General features: G+C 38.3%; 1 protein-coding gene across 1 annotated transcript in view; it reads left to right on the top strand.

Annotated features, from left to right (window-relative positions):
• LOC140241400 (uncharacterized) overlaps nt 1-14,666 on the top strand; it is a 59,759-nt gene that overhangs the window by 18,178 nt on the left and 26,915 nt on the right. Inside the window, exon 2 of the mRNA XM_072321131.1 lies at nt 2,635-2,696. Coding sequence (XP_072177232.1) covers nt 2,635-2,696 — 62 coding nt within the window. The remainder of the gene's footprint in view (nt 1-2,634; nt 2,697-14,666) is intronic.

Here is a 14,666-nt window from a genome sequence, read left to right as displayed (position 1 = left end):
GTACCATGTCATACGCTCACAATGTCATACCCTCACAATTTCTAAATTCATTTCATATACTGTATACGCTGTTATTTTCGCGTACAGATATTTTCGCGAATGACGAGGTCATAGACATTTTCGCAAGATGTTGTTTTCGCAGTCGACGCCGACGCTTACGTTAATGCTCTATTAACAAAGCGCATGGAGACAATTTCGCATGTTGTTAATTTCGCGATCCAACTGCAATTCGCGAAATTCGCGAAAATTAAACCCTTGCGAAAATAACAGTGTATACAATATACAGAAATTACAAAAATCTCATATTCCAGCTCTATAGGTATAAAAATTGTCTTACAACCACCCAAAATGAAAAGGAACAAATGTTAAAGGGAAGGTAAACCCAAAGAGCAATGTGGATTGAGTGAAAGCAGCAACATTAGTAGAACACATCAGTGAAAGTTTGAGAAAAATCGGACAATCGATGCAAAAGTTATAAATTTTTAAAGTTTTGGTGTTGGAACCGCTGGATGAGGAGACTACTAGAGGATATGACGTATGAGTGGACAACAATACAAAGAAAATATAAAGGATATTCAACAAAAATTCACTTTTCTAGAATTATGAAAGAGCAGTGGACCAAACGCTTTCAGAAAGCAGGGGGAATAATTGCTAACCCTTAACATATGTCAATATCAAGTTGATGGAATTTGTAATTTTCATGAAAAATGGATTTTTGTAGTATTTTCTTTATATTTTCTTGATATTGTAGTCCACTCATACGTCATAACCTCTAGTAGTCTCCTCATCCAGCGGTTCCAACACCAAAACTTTAAAAATTCATAACTTTTGCATCGATTGTCCGATTTTCTTCAAACTTTCACTGATGTGTTCTACTAATGTTGCTGCTTTCACTCAATCCACATTGTTCTTGGGGTTTATCTTCCCTTTAACTCCACTTTATATTGGTAAGGGAACATGCTTTCACAGAATTAGCTAAAAATAACAATTTTTCGAAATTTCATTTGTAACATACATGAAAAATTATGAGGGTATGACATCATCAACTCGCTCATTTGAATATTCAAAAGCACTGGTCAAGAAATGTTTCCCCAAAATGTGTGAAGTTTCAAAATGTCATATCTTCCTTGTTTCTTATCCAATTTTAGTCATTTTTTAGCTCACCTGAGCCAAAGGCTCAAGTGAGCTATTGCGATCGCCCTTCGTCCGGCGTCCGTCGTCCGTCGTCCGTCGTCCGTCGTCTGTCGTCCGTCGTGCGTCGTCCGTCGTGCGTCGTCCGTCGTGCGTCGTCCGTCGTGCGTAAACTTTTACATTTTTATCTTCTTCTTGAAAACCCCAAGACCGATTTTCATCAAACTTGGCAGGTAGCATCCCTAGGGGGTTAGGAACTCAATTTGTTAAAATGGGCACCATGCCCCACCCAGGGGCCCCCCAGGGGGGCCCAAACCCCCCAAAATTAAGGAATCTGTAAAAATCTTCTTCTCTAGAACCAGAAGTGATAGAGCTAAGTTAATACTATGAGTTAGTACATTGATGACTGTAGTTTCAAGTTTGTTCATGGCAGAATCAGGGGTGCCCCCCTTGGGACCCAGGGGAGGGGGGTGGGGAGGGATCCTAATGGGGCCTGAATTATACATTTTCATCTTCTTCTTGAGAACCCCATGACCAATTTTCACCAAACTTGGCAGGTAGCATCCCGAGGGGGTTAGGATCTCGATTGGTTAAAATGGGCACCATGCCCCACCCAGGGGCCCCGGGGGGGGGGGGGGGCCAGACCCCCCAAAATGAAGGAATCTTTAAAAATCTTCTCTAGAATCAGAAGTTATAGAGCTAAGATAATACTATGAGTGAGTACATTAATGACTGTAGTTTCAAGTTTGTCCATAGCAAATCCAGGGGTGCCCCTCTTGAGGGCAGGGGGGGGGGGGGGGGTTGGGAAGGTCCAAATGGGGGCCTGAATTGTACATTTTCATCTTCTTCCTGAAAACCTCATGATGGATTTTCGTCAAACTTGGCAGGTAGCATCCCTAGGGGGTCAGGATCTCAATTTATTAAAATGGGCACCATGCCCCACCCAGAGGGCCCCAGGGGGCCCCCAATCTCCCCAAATTAAGGAATCTTTAAAAATTTTGGCCCTTATTGTACATTTTCATCTTCTACTTGAGAAGCCTGGTCAAATTTTAGTAGAGCTGTGAATAATTTAGATTAGTGACTGCGTGAAAGGTGAACTTGCGATACTCAGGTGAGCGCTAGACCCACGGGTCTCTTGTTATCATTTTGTAGGGAATTCTTTCTTTTGAAGTTTATTTATTTTTGGGTGGATTTCTTCTGTTGTACCTCTTGGAGGGTGCTCATGAGAGATTAAGGTGAAATCTGTGGTTTGTTGTGATGAACCACTCAAGGAAGGCAGCTGAAGGAGATATCTGGGGATAGTAGAAATAGTAATAGTAGAAGTAGTATTAGAAATGGTGATACAAGTGTAGTAGAAGTGATGCTAGTAGAATTGGTGGTAGAACAATTAACCAGGGGTGGTGTTGTTTCTAATTGATATCACCTAAATGGATTGTTTCTTCTTTGTGTACACATGTCTGTGAGTTCTCAACTGTCTTGTTTTTACTCAATACAATTTTGCAGACAACCACATTGGGGCTCAGTACCAAGCACCTGAAGTAGCAGCCCAGGGCATATCAGAAAAGGTGAGAACATTTACTCTTTGGCTTGATACTGTTGTACAAATGATATAAAGTGACTGGAAAGTACAGTAGAACTTACTGTTAAGATATGTCAGAGCAGTGAGTTCTTTCAATTTATGTTACAATTGGCCAACTGTGGGTCTTACTGTGCACTGCACAGTTCAGCAAGAATGTTGATAGCAACTACGTTGTATGATAAAGTTATATTCTGACTAGTTTGATGCATGATATATCTCATGACTTGTCTCATTCGTTGATTGTACAATTTTCCGGTTTGTATTTTTATTCTAAAAGAAAGAGAGGAAAGTGTATACAAACATGGGCTAAATCAGATAGGTGACCTTTGACTTCTGATAATCTATGGTTAATTGTGTGGCAAGCTCTGAGTGTATTTGTATGAATTTGATATCATCAGGTTAGAAAAAGGGCATTGAACGCCATTGAGTCTGCATATCAATGGTTGATTTTAATACCCTTTTTGCCTCTCAAACTGGGGATGTATGTTGGCCACATTTTCAGTTTACATTATCTTGGATACTGGTAAATTAGAGGATGACCTTTTTCTGTCATGACACTCAATAATTGGTGGAATTAAAAACTGCAATAGCGCCCTCTTTGCTGTGCTGTTGACACACGTACACACACACACACAAACACACACACACACACACACAAAGATTATATATAGCAACGGAGTTGGCATGGGCCGTCATCTCACCTGGAACTGGGCATCGATCCACGTCAGGGGAAACCTTATGATCACTCGGCTATGTCCCCGATTCATCCCGGGCACAATACCAGTGAATTTTGCCACTGCCATCCAGTGCTGCGCTATTGATCTGCAAGGACCCGCGTCACTTCGTCTTGTCCATTGTATCGCGCCCAGCCACACAAATGGATCAAAACACAACAAAGTTCTGCTGTGTTATTAAGTCTAATCCCTTTGCATCTTTCCCTTGTTTTTCCACTCTTTTCACCAAGGAATCGGTAGATTTAGATTGGCCAGTTTCGACCATCGACCCAGGATGACTCCCATCAATTAGTAATGAGGTGGAAAGTAGCATGTTCTTTCTGCGAACTGGCTCACATTCTTGCTGCATGTAATAAAATCTTAAAAGTCAGACTTCAGACTGAATTATTAGTGTGCATTGTACAAGACGGTTCTTGAATGTCTTGCAAGCAAATATCACTTCTGAAATGCAGCCAATAATGATGGCTACCATTTCAAAACATGACACTGATCTGCTAGTCATGGTGTTAGTTGTCCATTCAAAGTCTGTTCTAATATTTCAAAATGTAAAAGTGAAAGACATTCAAGGACTTTGCTGGATATAATCTGTGTGATCATCTTTGACTAGTCTATTGTGTGATATCGAAAGATATCTAAATACAAAGTGTATCATAAAAAAAGAACACCTGAAATAGTGAAGTGAAAATTGATTTTTTTTTTTAAAGTTGTGATTTACTCATATAATGTTGCAGTTTGTTTTTGTAACATTCATAATGTATAGAAATTAGAATGTGTAGGCCTATAAATAACTGTATCCTGAGTGTACTGTTCAGTGCATGTGCCTCGATTCTAAATTCTGTTGAGCAGGCCCAAAATGCAGCATTTAACCTACTGTTACCAAAATGTAAGATGTCAAAAGTGGAAGATTGAAAAGAATCACTTATTTCTATCATTTATTAGTGAACCAAGTATCAAAGAAGTACTTTAACCCCTCCTTTCTCTTCCCAGAATACTGTACTCATGTTGGATGTGGTTAGTGATGAAATCTGGGAAGAATGCATTGTACAGTCAGCCTGCCATCACAAGGCCGTATATTTACTATTCTTTACACTGGTACTTCAAGTGCGGGAGTAGACAGTTGGTCAACAAAGCCGTGTCTTGATATGTGCTGGTGCTGCTCGTTGTCACAAAATTGATTTTTTATGTTCTGCTCAGTTTAATCCCGGGAGTTGTGCTAGTAAGGAGAAGTGTTCAGGTGTATCCATGAAATCTATAGTTCGATGATGCCTGACCCCACAGAATATTCTGTCACTTGCTCATGTGTAGTCAGCACTTTTTACAGAGTAGAGAATCATTGCCACAAAGGCAAATTTTATTAAGTTAAACAGCTAAATGGTTTTTGCTGTTCCTATAGAGATTGATTAGCTGAACATGGTCCACCTAAACACAGTATGATGATTGTATGATAGCACACTGCATTACATGTAATTGTTGCAGTATTGGTGAAAAAAAAAAATTAAACAAAAAGCCACCTTTTATAAACAGTACCAAGCTCTTATATTGTCACTTTTTGTGACTAAAGCACAGTTATGTCTTCAAATAAAGCATTATGTCAGTTTTCTTTTTCTCTCTGCATATCTTGTATAATATAACCTGTCTACACCAGTGACAGTCATGATTTTGAATAGTTGTGACTTTAGCTCACCCTTAAAGACATAATTTACCATTTGCAGATGGAACAAAAACCCAGCATTACTGCTTTAAAATAGTTCAAAAATGTGAGTTAGGGATACAAATAACCACTGTAAAAATTTAAATCAGTAAAATTGATGTTAAATATTGTTAAATATACAAAAGGTGAACAATAGTTATAATAAAAATGTTTCCAGACTAAACCGTTTACAGTTACGATTTATTAGGAAAAATACAGATTGATATCTCCTTATATTTTAGGCTTTATCACGAAAATTTTATATGATGGGATGTTTTGAAGTATGTCAACAAATCTACACATATACATTGTATATCGGGTATATCATATGCATTAAAGGTCATGTATCTTGAAATTTTTGCAAGTCACTGTTCCCAAAGGTGAACAGGACCGTTAATTCTTGTGCTGAAGACTTTGAGCACTCACAAACTTTAGGATGCATTTGGTCAAAAATGTATGTTTTATCACTTTGCACTTTTGGACCTGTGTTAGTTGTAAAGGAGCAATGACATTTCACTTCTTTTCTTGCAGTTTGTATTTGACACCTGCCAACTTTTGCCAAGTTTCAAGCCCAGTTTCAGAAACATTCCATCCCTGCATAAAATCGTCCTGTTGAACTGTCCAGGGTATTTTGGAGCTGTTGCTATTTAAAGCAAGCTTTCAAGTGGTCCTGTTTTAGTCCTCTGTTTTTCTTTCTTTCTTTCTTTTTTTTTGCAGTGCATCAGGAGGCGTGTCTTCATCAGCTCGAGCTTGAAAAATAGCCCACTATTTCTGATCCAAAGAATTAGCCCGATCAGAAAATAGCCCGCTAATTTTGCAATGAATACCAGATCAGGAGATCAGAAAATAAACCACCGACATCTTGGACTTATTTGCATAATAGGCAGTTAATTTACAAAATAGCCGACCAATCATAATGCGTTTTCATCAGCTCGAGCTTAAACATCGGCACTGCGCACCACGCAGGAACGTAGGCAGTCGGGTCGGAGTGTGTTCACGCGGGTACCATTTGTCTAAAGTGCGCATGCGCCAGCATAGGGCTTGTAAACCCGACCGTGCTCTAAGCTCAAGCTAGTGAAGACGGGATTGCACATTTCAGCTGCTATTCTTCAAACTCGAGCTGATAAAGACCCACCTAGTGTGTTACATCTCCTTTGCACCAATTTGCAGATGAGCCCAAGGGGATAATCCATCAAGATCCCCTAAATCCACTCAAGAAATGTTTCTTACTGTATATTTAAATAGATCTCATTGTTAGGGTATTGGGAGGAGTGACTTGATCTTGGACTTATTTCAGAAATGTTGCCTCTCACAAATAATCTACATGCAAAGGAGCAGTTACTTCATCCAGGGAGGTGAGTCTCACCTCCCTGCTTCATCCTATCCTGTAGACTGCAAAATCAGATTAGGATTACCTTTACTTTTACCCCTCTCCAGTGTTTGGGCAGCACAAAGTTAAAGTGACAAATGACATTATGAATTATTACCGACAGAGTGAAACGAAAGGAACCTATGTTCTTTTCAACTCTATTGTAGATATCGGTATGACAAGCCATTTTCTACCATTGATAATGATATCCAGAAGTATCCATGCTTCACTTTCTCATTTTGTTTTGTTTTTAAATCTGTATTGTACTTGTTTGTTCGTTTGTTTGTTTGTTTTATTTTGTTTTATTTTGTTTGTTAGGTGTGTGTGTTTTTTTTTTTTTTTTTTTTTTTTTTGGGGGGGGGGGGTTGTATGGATCCATTTCCCTGTTGCTGTCATCTTGATGCATGAGTCAAATGATTTATACTATGAGAATTGAAGTACCTGGTACAGTGTGTCATGCATAATCTTTAGTACCCGGTACATGTACATGATATTGTCTGAACTAGTGTAAATCCGCTTACGTAGAACTGTATTAGTAACTGTGTAGCTTCCAATCTTACTATTCAACATTTGCAGGAAGGGGGGGGGGGGGAGGTGTTAGTATTTACTATGTAAGATGTGATAGGCTAAATGAGAAATTAAGTTGGTATTAAGAAGATTTTAGGGGATAATCTTAAAGCCTTCTATAGTCTCAAATCTATGTCCTTTTCTCTTTGTTTTTGAGAAATGAATTGTCAGAAATGGTATGGATCATCCAGACTTTACCATGTTATGTCCCAATCATTATACCCAAGTATGATGTACTACTTGTTTATTTGTTTGTTTTATTTCATTTCAACTTTGGTAAAAATCGAAACATTAAATTGATCGGTAATGATTAATTAATTTTGTCTATTTCAATTAAGTATTATTTGATCATGTATCATATAACAATTTCATGATTTGGACATAGGACTTGCATTTCATCCTCAGCGACATGAATTTACATATAAGTTTAATGCATTTTTTTTCTACTACACTGTAGTTCACACTGTAGAAGATAGAGATACCTAACCATGTGACTAAATGTAGGCCTACACTGTACCTCAGTTTGAGCTTATACTTTCAGAATGTTAGCTGAGAGTTTTCATTACTTCTATAATGGTCTGTAAACCTGTACATATTAAATACTGTGGTATGCTCTAAGGAGTACATCAGTATCAAGGCTGCACTATTTGTTACAACCTTTTATCCACCTGTTGTGCACAACAATCTCCATTATTGTTGGTATTAGTGGCCAGGGGATGAAATACTCCCAGCATGGTTATGCAGATGAGCTTCTCTTGCTTTACTAGTCTCTTCTCTCCTAGTCCTTAGTTGCACTGTTTGGTTTTGATAGTCTTCTTAGTAGGCATTGTTTCAGAGACTCCAACTCTCCCGTTTTCGACGGGAGATCTCCCGCCGAAAACCTATTTTTGCAAAATCTCCCGTTCTCCCGTTTGAGATTTATTTTCTCCCGCCCTGGCTCAATGTCTCCCGTTGGAAAGGATTTCTTACTTATTGCTATCGTATGTTGCAAAAATAAGCCTTAGATAGCACCAGAGAGCATCTATAACCCTAGGAACATCGCGCTTCGCACACATTAAAGGGTGTGTACAGTTCTGGTCGAGGTGAAGATTTAGCTTTTAACATTTTGTGAGATATTCAGAAACCACTCTATGAGATGTCAAGGAGCATGCAGTTCTAAAGGGTATCAAAAGTTTATTCGATGAAAATCGGTTTTGAAATGGCTGAGATATCCAAAAACAAAGTGAAACAAAGAGATACTAATAAAGTTGGGGCATGTCGCCTTTTATTATTAGCACTTTTTTGGATATCTCAGCCATTTGAAAACCAATTTTCATCAAATAAACGTTGAATCCCTCTTAAAATTACATGCTCTTTCATATTTCATAAGAGGCTTTTCATTATCTCACTTAGGAATGTTCAAAACATGAAACCCTACCTCAACCAGTACTGTACAGTCCCTTTAACTTGGAGTCTCCCGTTTGCTAGGGGTTTCGGGTGGGAGAATCTCCAGATCAGAAGATGATTCGGGTTGGAGTCTCTGTTGTTTTGTTACATTGTTCTTTGGTCATGCGTTGCTGGAGCTGTGTATGCATACTCATTTCTCATGACTTTTCTGTTCATCTTTTCTAATGTCCCATTCAGCAGTCTGATGGATTGTCTTGTGTGAAGAAAAGGTTGCTTTAAAAATAGGAGCAGAAAATCAGAATGTATAACAAATTAGAATTACTGTCATCTAATATGGAAAAGGTGGCACAGAAGTTGTCATTTACATTGTGATTTGAAGTTATTTACATTTACATTGTGATTTGAAGTTATCTAACATGAAATCAAATGTATCCGTAATTATATCACAGCAAAGTCAAGAGACTCTAATGACATTTGAAGAGGCCTCCTCACCCAAGCTCAGACAACTTTCTGGTGACATTGTTCAGCCTCTGCAAGTATCTGTTGTGTCCCTCTTTTGATATCTTGGCTGGTATCCAAAGAACACAGTCTAGAAGTTGAGACTATGTGAATCCACAACTTGTCTCATCCTTTCTCATCAGATGTATTCACCTCTATGCTTGGGTGATTCCACTATTCAACCTCCCCCTATGGGCTCACATCACACAAAATCCCATTCCCCCTTTCCTGTCACCCCCCCCCCCCCCCCCCCCCACTTTGAATGTCTGCCTGTCAGTACTGTAGGTAGGCTGGTTCAGTCAACAAGTGGTAGTTAGTCGACCGTCCTCGTTCCACAGAGAGATGGGTAATGAGACAGGGGAAGGTATAACGAGAATAAAGGAAGAGGAGTCCCCACTCATGCCACTGAATAGGCTTTCTGCTGACGATGGGGTGCGTTGCGTGGGCATTCACTCGCAGAATTTGGAACGATGGAAGTGACGCTGGAGGTGGAACTGAGTGGTGGGCTCGGGATGTTTTCTGCCCCAAATCAACCATCATGGCTGCTTTGTAGAGTTTGGAAGTTGAGGAGTGACTTGTGATCGAGGAGTGACTTGTGAGCAGTGACATGAACTGGCAAGGTCCAACTTCATAAAGCAGAGAATTTTGGAGAACATCACAACTGCTGTGGCAGGAAGTGGCCAACTGTCGACTGGCACTGTGGAAAGATTACTGTAAACATTGTTCAAGAATTTCAGTGATCGTGAGAAGATATAGCATGGATTTATAGCAAAAGGAATAACAAGTGATCTTTTGGTTTTTTCCGAGGTGAGTAGGCCTATGTAACGATGCTATCATTATCACTGTCACCTACTGTCGCACACCCATCCCAGTTTAGCTTCATGGATAAGCTGTGATTGGGATTATATATCTTCACTAGGTTCAAGGTTCAATGCTAGTATACTGCATACATGTAGGTTTATGTTGCATGTTTGTCAGGAAGTTCCTGCAAACTTGTGAGAAAGCAAAAACTTTTGAGTATATTTTTCCTGTATCATGAAATTCTGTCACCTGGTAGCTGGGAAAAATTATGCATGAAACAATGATTTGATCACTTTTAGTATTTTAGTGATGATTCAATTGAGTTTTATATCAGTAGTAAACTTTGAATGCTTGTGCCAAGTTGGGGATTGCATTCCCGCCCACAGCTCTTTGCATGTTCAGCTGTATGGCCTACATGTCATACATGTACGCTTGCAACCTGTATGTTTGTATTCATGTGGCACCCTCGCGAAGTACGGTACATGGTGTATGCTACTATTAGTATTATTGATTGGTCCTCGTATACAGTATAGGACCTACAAACTGTGTATATGTACAAATGTTAATTCCAGTACATGAAATGATTTGGCATGAGAGAAAAAATGAGTTCATGAATGTGCAATTTTTTGTGAAATGGTAAAATAGTAAATTACATATCCGCACATACATTCGTAGCATCGTATATTTTCTTCAGATTTTGCATCAGTCCAGAAGTGCACAAAGCATTGCATGCTAATGCAATAAACCTACCAAAGAAGGACCTATATAGCCATATGGCTCAAAACATGAGGATGGTTTATTGTACGTGTATGTATTAGAATGTATTCCATGAAGGAAAAAAAAATATTTTGAGTGGAACTGGAAATATGGAAGCAGTAGAACCGTCTACATAAATATGAACAAAATTGGACAGATGGTAAGAATGTTAGCATAGTTACTGAGTCAGTTATTCGTCTATAAAATCGTTGGGTTGATGTCCTAACACTGTGTTCATTCTATGTAGATTTCTTCTCTGGATATGTTTTTTCCATTATAGTTACTCAACTAACTTTATTAATTATATCTATAAAATCAAATTGCCAAAAAAATAACCAAAACAAAACAAACAAGATCTAGATATATATAGATATTCAGAGTTCAAGATAATAGAATTGCCAGTAAATGCTTTTATAATCTATTGTTTAACTGCCTGTGTGATGCTGAGTCATAAAAAAGAAAAAACATATGATTTAGAAGAAATTTGGACCCATGTTTTGGGTTTCAGTGTGTACATTGTACACTTTGTGAAATGCACATCTATAGATGCATTTACCACGTTGTATTTAATACATAGTGTCACACTTGTATGAGGTAGTGTTTGTGAAATGTGCATTTGGACATCATCATGGTTAGTGTTAGACAGTGAAATGAGTTTTCTCACCAATTGCTACAGTAGTTTCAAATGACATTCCATAGAGTTTGCCACGGCATAAACTCTGTAGCATGTCTATCAAACATGCCACTCCTCATGCTAAGTTTTTGTGCAAAAGTATGACTGTATGAAAAAAAAAAAAAAAAATGGCAAAGGTGAATACAAGGTCAAGGTTACAGGCTCAATCACCTACATGTTAAAGCCAGACCTTTTAATTCACAAGATATGCATGGTCCAGAATCAAGCAGAGTTACAAAGTTACATCATGATTGGGCCAAGGTGATTTTAGAATTTGTGTGGGAGAAATGTTAGGCTTTAAAAAAAGAAAAAATATGCATTTTTATGCTTGAATAGTATGAAACTTCTCTTGTGGACATGAAGACAAAAATCAGATTGACTTGTCCATGGATGTAAAATATTTCATGAAAGGTCTATTTTAGTACTGTTTTTTTAATAAAACATTTCACTTAAGAACTGTTATTTTTCAATAGAGTGTATGAGAGCTTCATAGAAGACAATTGAGTCTAAATCTACAAAAAAAAAAATATGTATGTTTCCTGTTTGAAATATATATACCTGTCTGCGATCTGTATGGGCCTGTGTACATGTATGAACATAATACTGTACTACCATTGTCAAATATTGTGTAGAAATGAAGAACGCAAAACTTGCGTTTTGATATTGTTTGAGATCATAGTTCACCTGTAGAAACTGACAATTTTTGCTCTAAAATGGACACATAGGCAGAAGAAATGTGTGAAATAATGCTGTGATAACATGATTCTAGGTGAGTAACAAAGAAAATGTGAAATATTAACCAAAAAGGTACGAGGACAGTATGGCAGTCTGAGAATATATCTGATTGCGGTTTGCTACATAATGTTTTATCATAAATAATAGACAAATCAGGCCATAGCAGTATCCATTGGTCTTCCGTGTGAGTGTGAATCACATGCATCAACTATCAAATAACATTCTACCTACCCACTACTGACTAGGAGGGCTCTTCATTAATGAGATTTCTTTGCATACTCAGAAATCATTTTACTCTTTTGATCTGAAAATACTTCAAAACAATTCATTATCTTGTCAAATCGTATCAGCCAGACAAGTTTCCTGGTAAAGTTGTAGATAGACCCTTTTGATGTACATAGTCCAAGCAAATTCCAGGGGCCTGTCTCGTAAAGATTGAGTATGAGTTGCAATCAATCGCAAACTGTGTTTCATAAACAACTTTGCGATTGATCACATGTAATGCTTCATCTACTGAAAGTTACACTTGATTTTTCTTGAAATCAAGCATATTACTGTAAGTGTTTTATGAAGCAGAACTCAAAACAACATTGAACTTACACTTGATTCAATGAGTTGCACCCTCAATAAATCGAACATAAGATCAATCGCAACACTTTATGAAATAGGCCCAAGATGTTTGAAGATGATTTTTAGCCTATCTAGGAATTAAGTTTTACATTAAAAGTGCTCTGAAATCATATGAACAATCTGTGAATGACTAAATTTACCGTTCTCAATATGTCCTGCAGACAAGTCTAATAATTCAAACCATTCCAAATAGTTTACTATCATGGTGATATTTGTTTTTAATATATCTTAGATACAGACAACATTTTTTTTGCAACAACTTTTTTTGCTTGTGTGATTGTTTTGAATCCATTTAATTTTTGAATCCATTTTGCAGCTCATTCGTCAAAGTAATAGGGCCATTCATGCTGATGGTAAAAATGGCAACATTGGAAAAATTATGCCATTTTAAAAAGTTACCAGGCAACTGTACCAAAATCCACAAAAGCCAACTTAAACAGTGCCAGAAAACTTGTACATTAGAGTTTGAATAGCCTAATGTCACATACAGTTTGCTGTCTTGGTTTCCAGTATGAACCATCATACTGCTTGTCACATGACTTTCGCTCAATGTTTAGATTACTCCCCGCATCCCCCACTTTATGGCATTGCTAGCGGGTCAGGCTGTGGAACATTACTTAAATAGAATTCAGCATACATGGCGAGCTGCATTGTAGTTGCGCATGTGATGCATTTAGGGGAGCAAAAACATGCAGTTTTTCTCCTGTGCTGTGATACTGTGAGTTTTTGAAAATGCACAATTTGAGAATATCATTGCACTGATATCCCAGTGAGAATTAGTCCAATGGTTAGAATTGAGCCCAACTGATGTTAACCCGTTGAGGACGAGTCCCGAGTATACTCGGGCAGGGGTCTATGGGAAATGCGTGTTGTAGCAAAATCAGTCCGTCCTCGACGGGTTAAAAAGGATCCTTAGTGCAAGTTCTAGTAACCACTTAGGATTGATTGTGACCAAAAATTTTTATTCAAAGATCATTGATGGAGTACATGAACACCGATAAGATCACCCATCTGTGGCAAGCGGAGAGACCAAGTTACCAACTTACGTAACCCTCTAATTAAAGGATCGGAGCTCAAGCACAGCTATAATGACATAAGAAATGGACTCACTAGGTCTACAACTCTATGTCCAGCACCCTGCGGTGGACAGAGAGCTGGACAGAGAGCTGTAATTAAGTCTCTGTGTATAATGCTTGTAGTGAACTCTAATTGGCACAAACAAGGAGGTTTAAGAGATGGAGCTCCAACTGGCTGTAATTATTCAAACAGTTGTCAGTTTTCTATTGATGTACAAAAGAATTCCACAGGTGCATTTGTGCCTTTGATTGCCGGGTTTGATGCCGCTGTCTTGCTGAGCAATCTGAAGATTCGTTTTGAGCGTTGACATAAATGTTCGCTATATTTTGCTTGTTCATTCATTAAATGAACTGAAATCTCACTTAATGATAAAGCATATGAAATAAAAGTCAATCCCGTCCAGAAATATGTGCAAAAGTGTAAATCAGAGCTGTATCATGTGAAAATGTTTAAAACTGTACCCTCCTGGAAAGCTGGTTTTATCACTTTTCCACTTAAAGATAATAAAAAGTTTTGGTACCTCAAAAGTTTCGACGAATTTCCTTGTCTTGGTTTGTGTTTCAGGTTAAAGTACGTTGTCTGTGAGAATTACTCGCCCCAAAGTGCTCTCATGTCTTAGTAATCATGCAATAATGGTTTCGTACCAGAGCCGTCGTGGTACCGCGGCGAAAATTATAGTAAAATGTATGTGTATTGTACGAAACCACTGACTGCGACCAGTACCGTGCAGCCCCATACGCATAGCTAACAGCGACCAGCAGCCCCATACGCATAGCGTAATGGGGCTTTGCATTGTAGCATTCAGGATCATAAAAGAATTAGTATCGCAGGTAACAGTCAATTTAAAATCCAAAAATTTCTTCAATTTGAAGACTTACCAACTAAGTTGAAGTATTGAAAACAGGCTTCGGACAACGTTTGGTTCTGCCAATAGTCCCTTTCTGTTCGAATTGATGACTGAATGTGACTCGGTCGAGAGGACCTTGGGAGAGCTACATACACTGAATGCTACGGCCAGCTCATGTGCACACAAACATCTT

Source organism: Diadema setosum, chromosome 18, assembly GCF_964275005.1.
Source record: "Diadema setosum chromosome 18, eeDiaSeto1, whole genome shotgun sequence".
NCBI classification, from domain to species: Eukaryota; Metazoa; Echinodermata; class Echinoidea; order Diadematoida; family Diadematidae; genus Diadema; species Diadema setosum.
The sequence above is the reverse complement of the archived record's forward strand: the minus strand, read 5'-3'. Positions and strand labels throughout refer to the sequence as shown.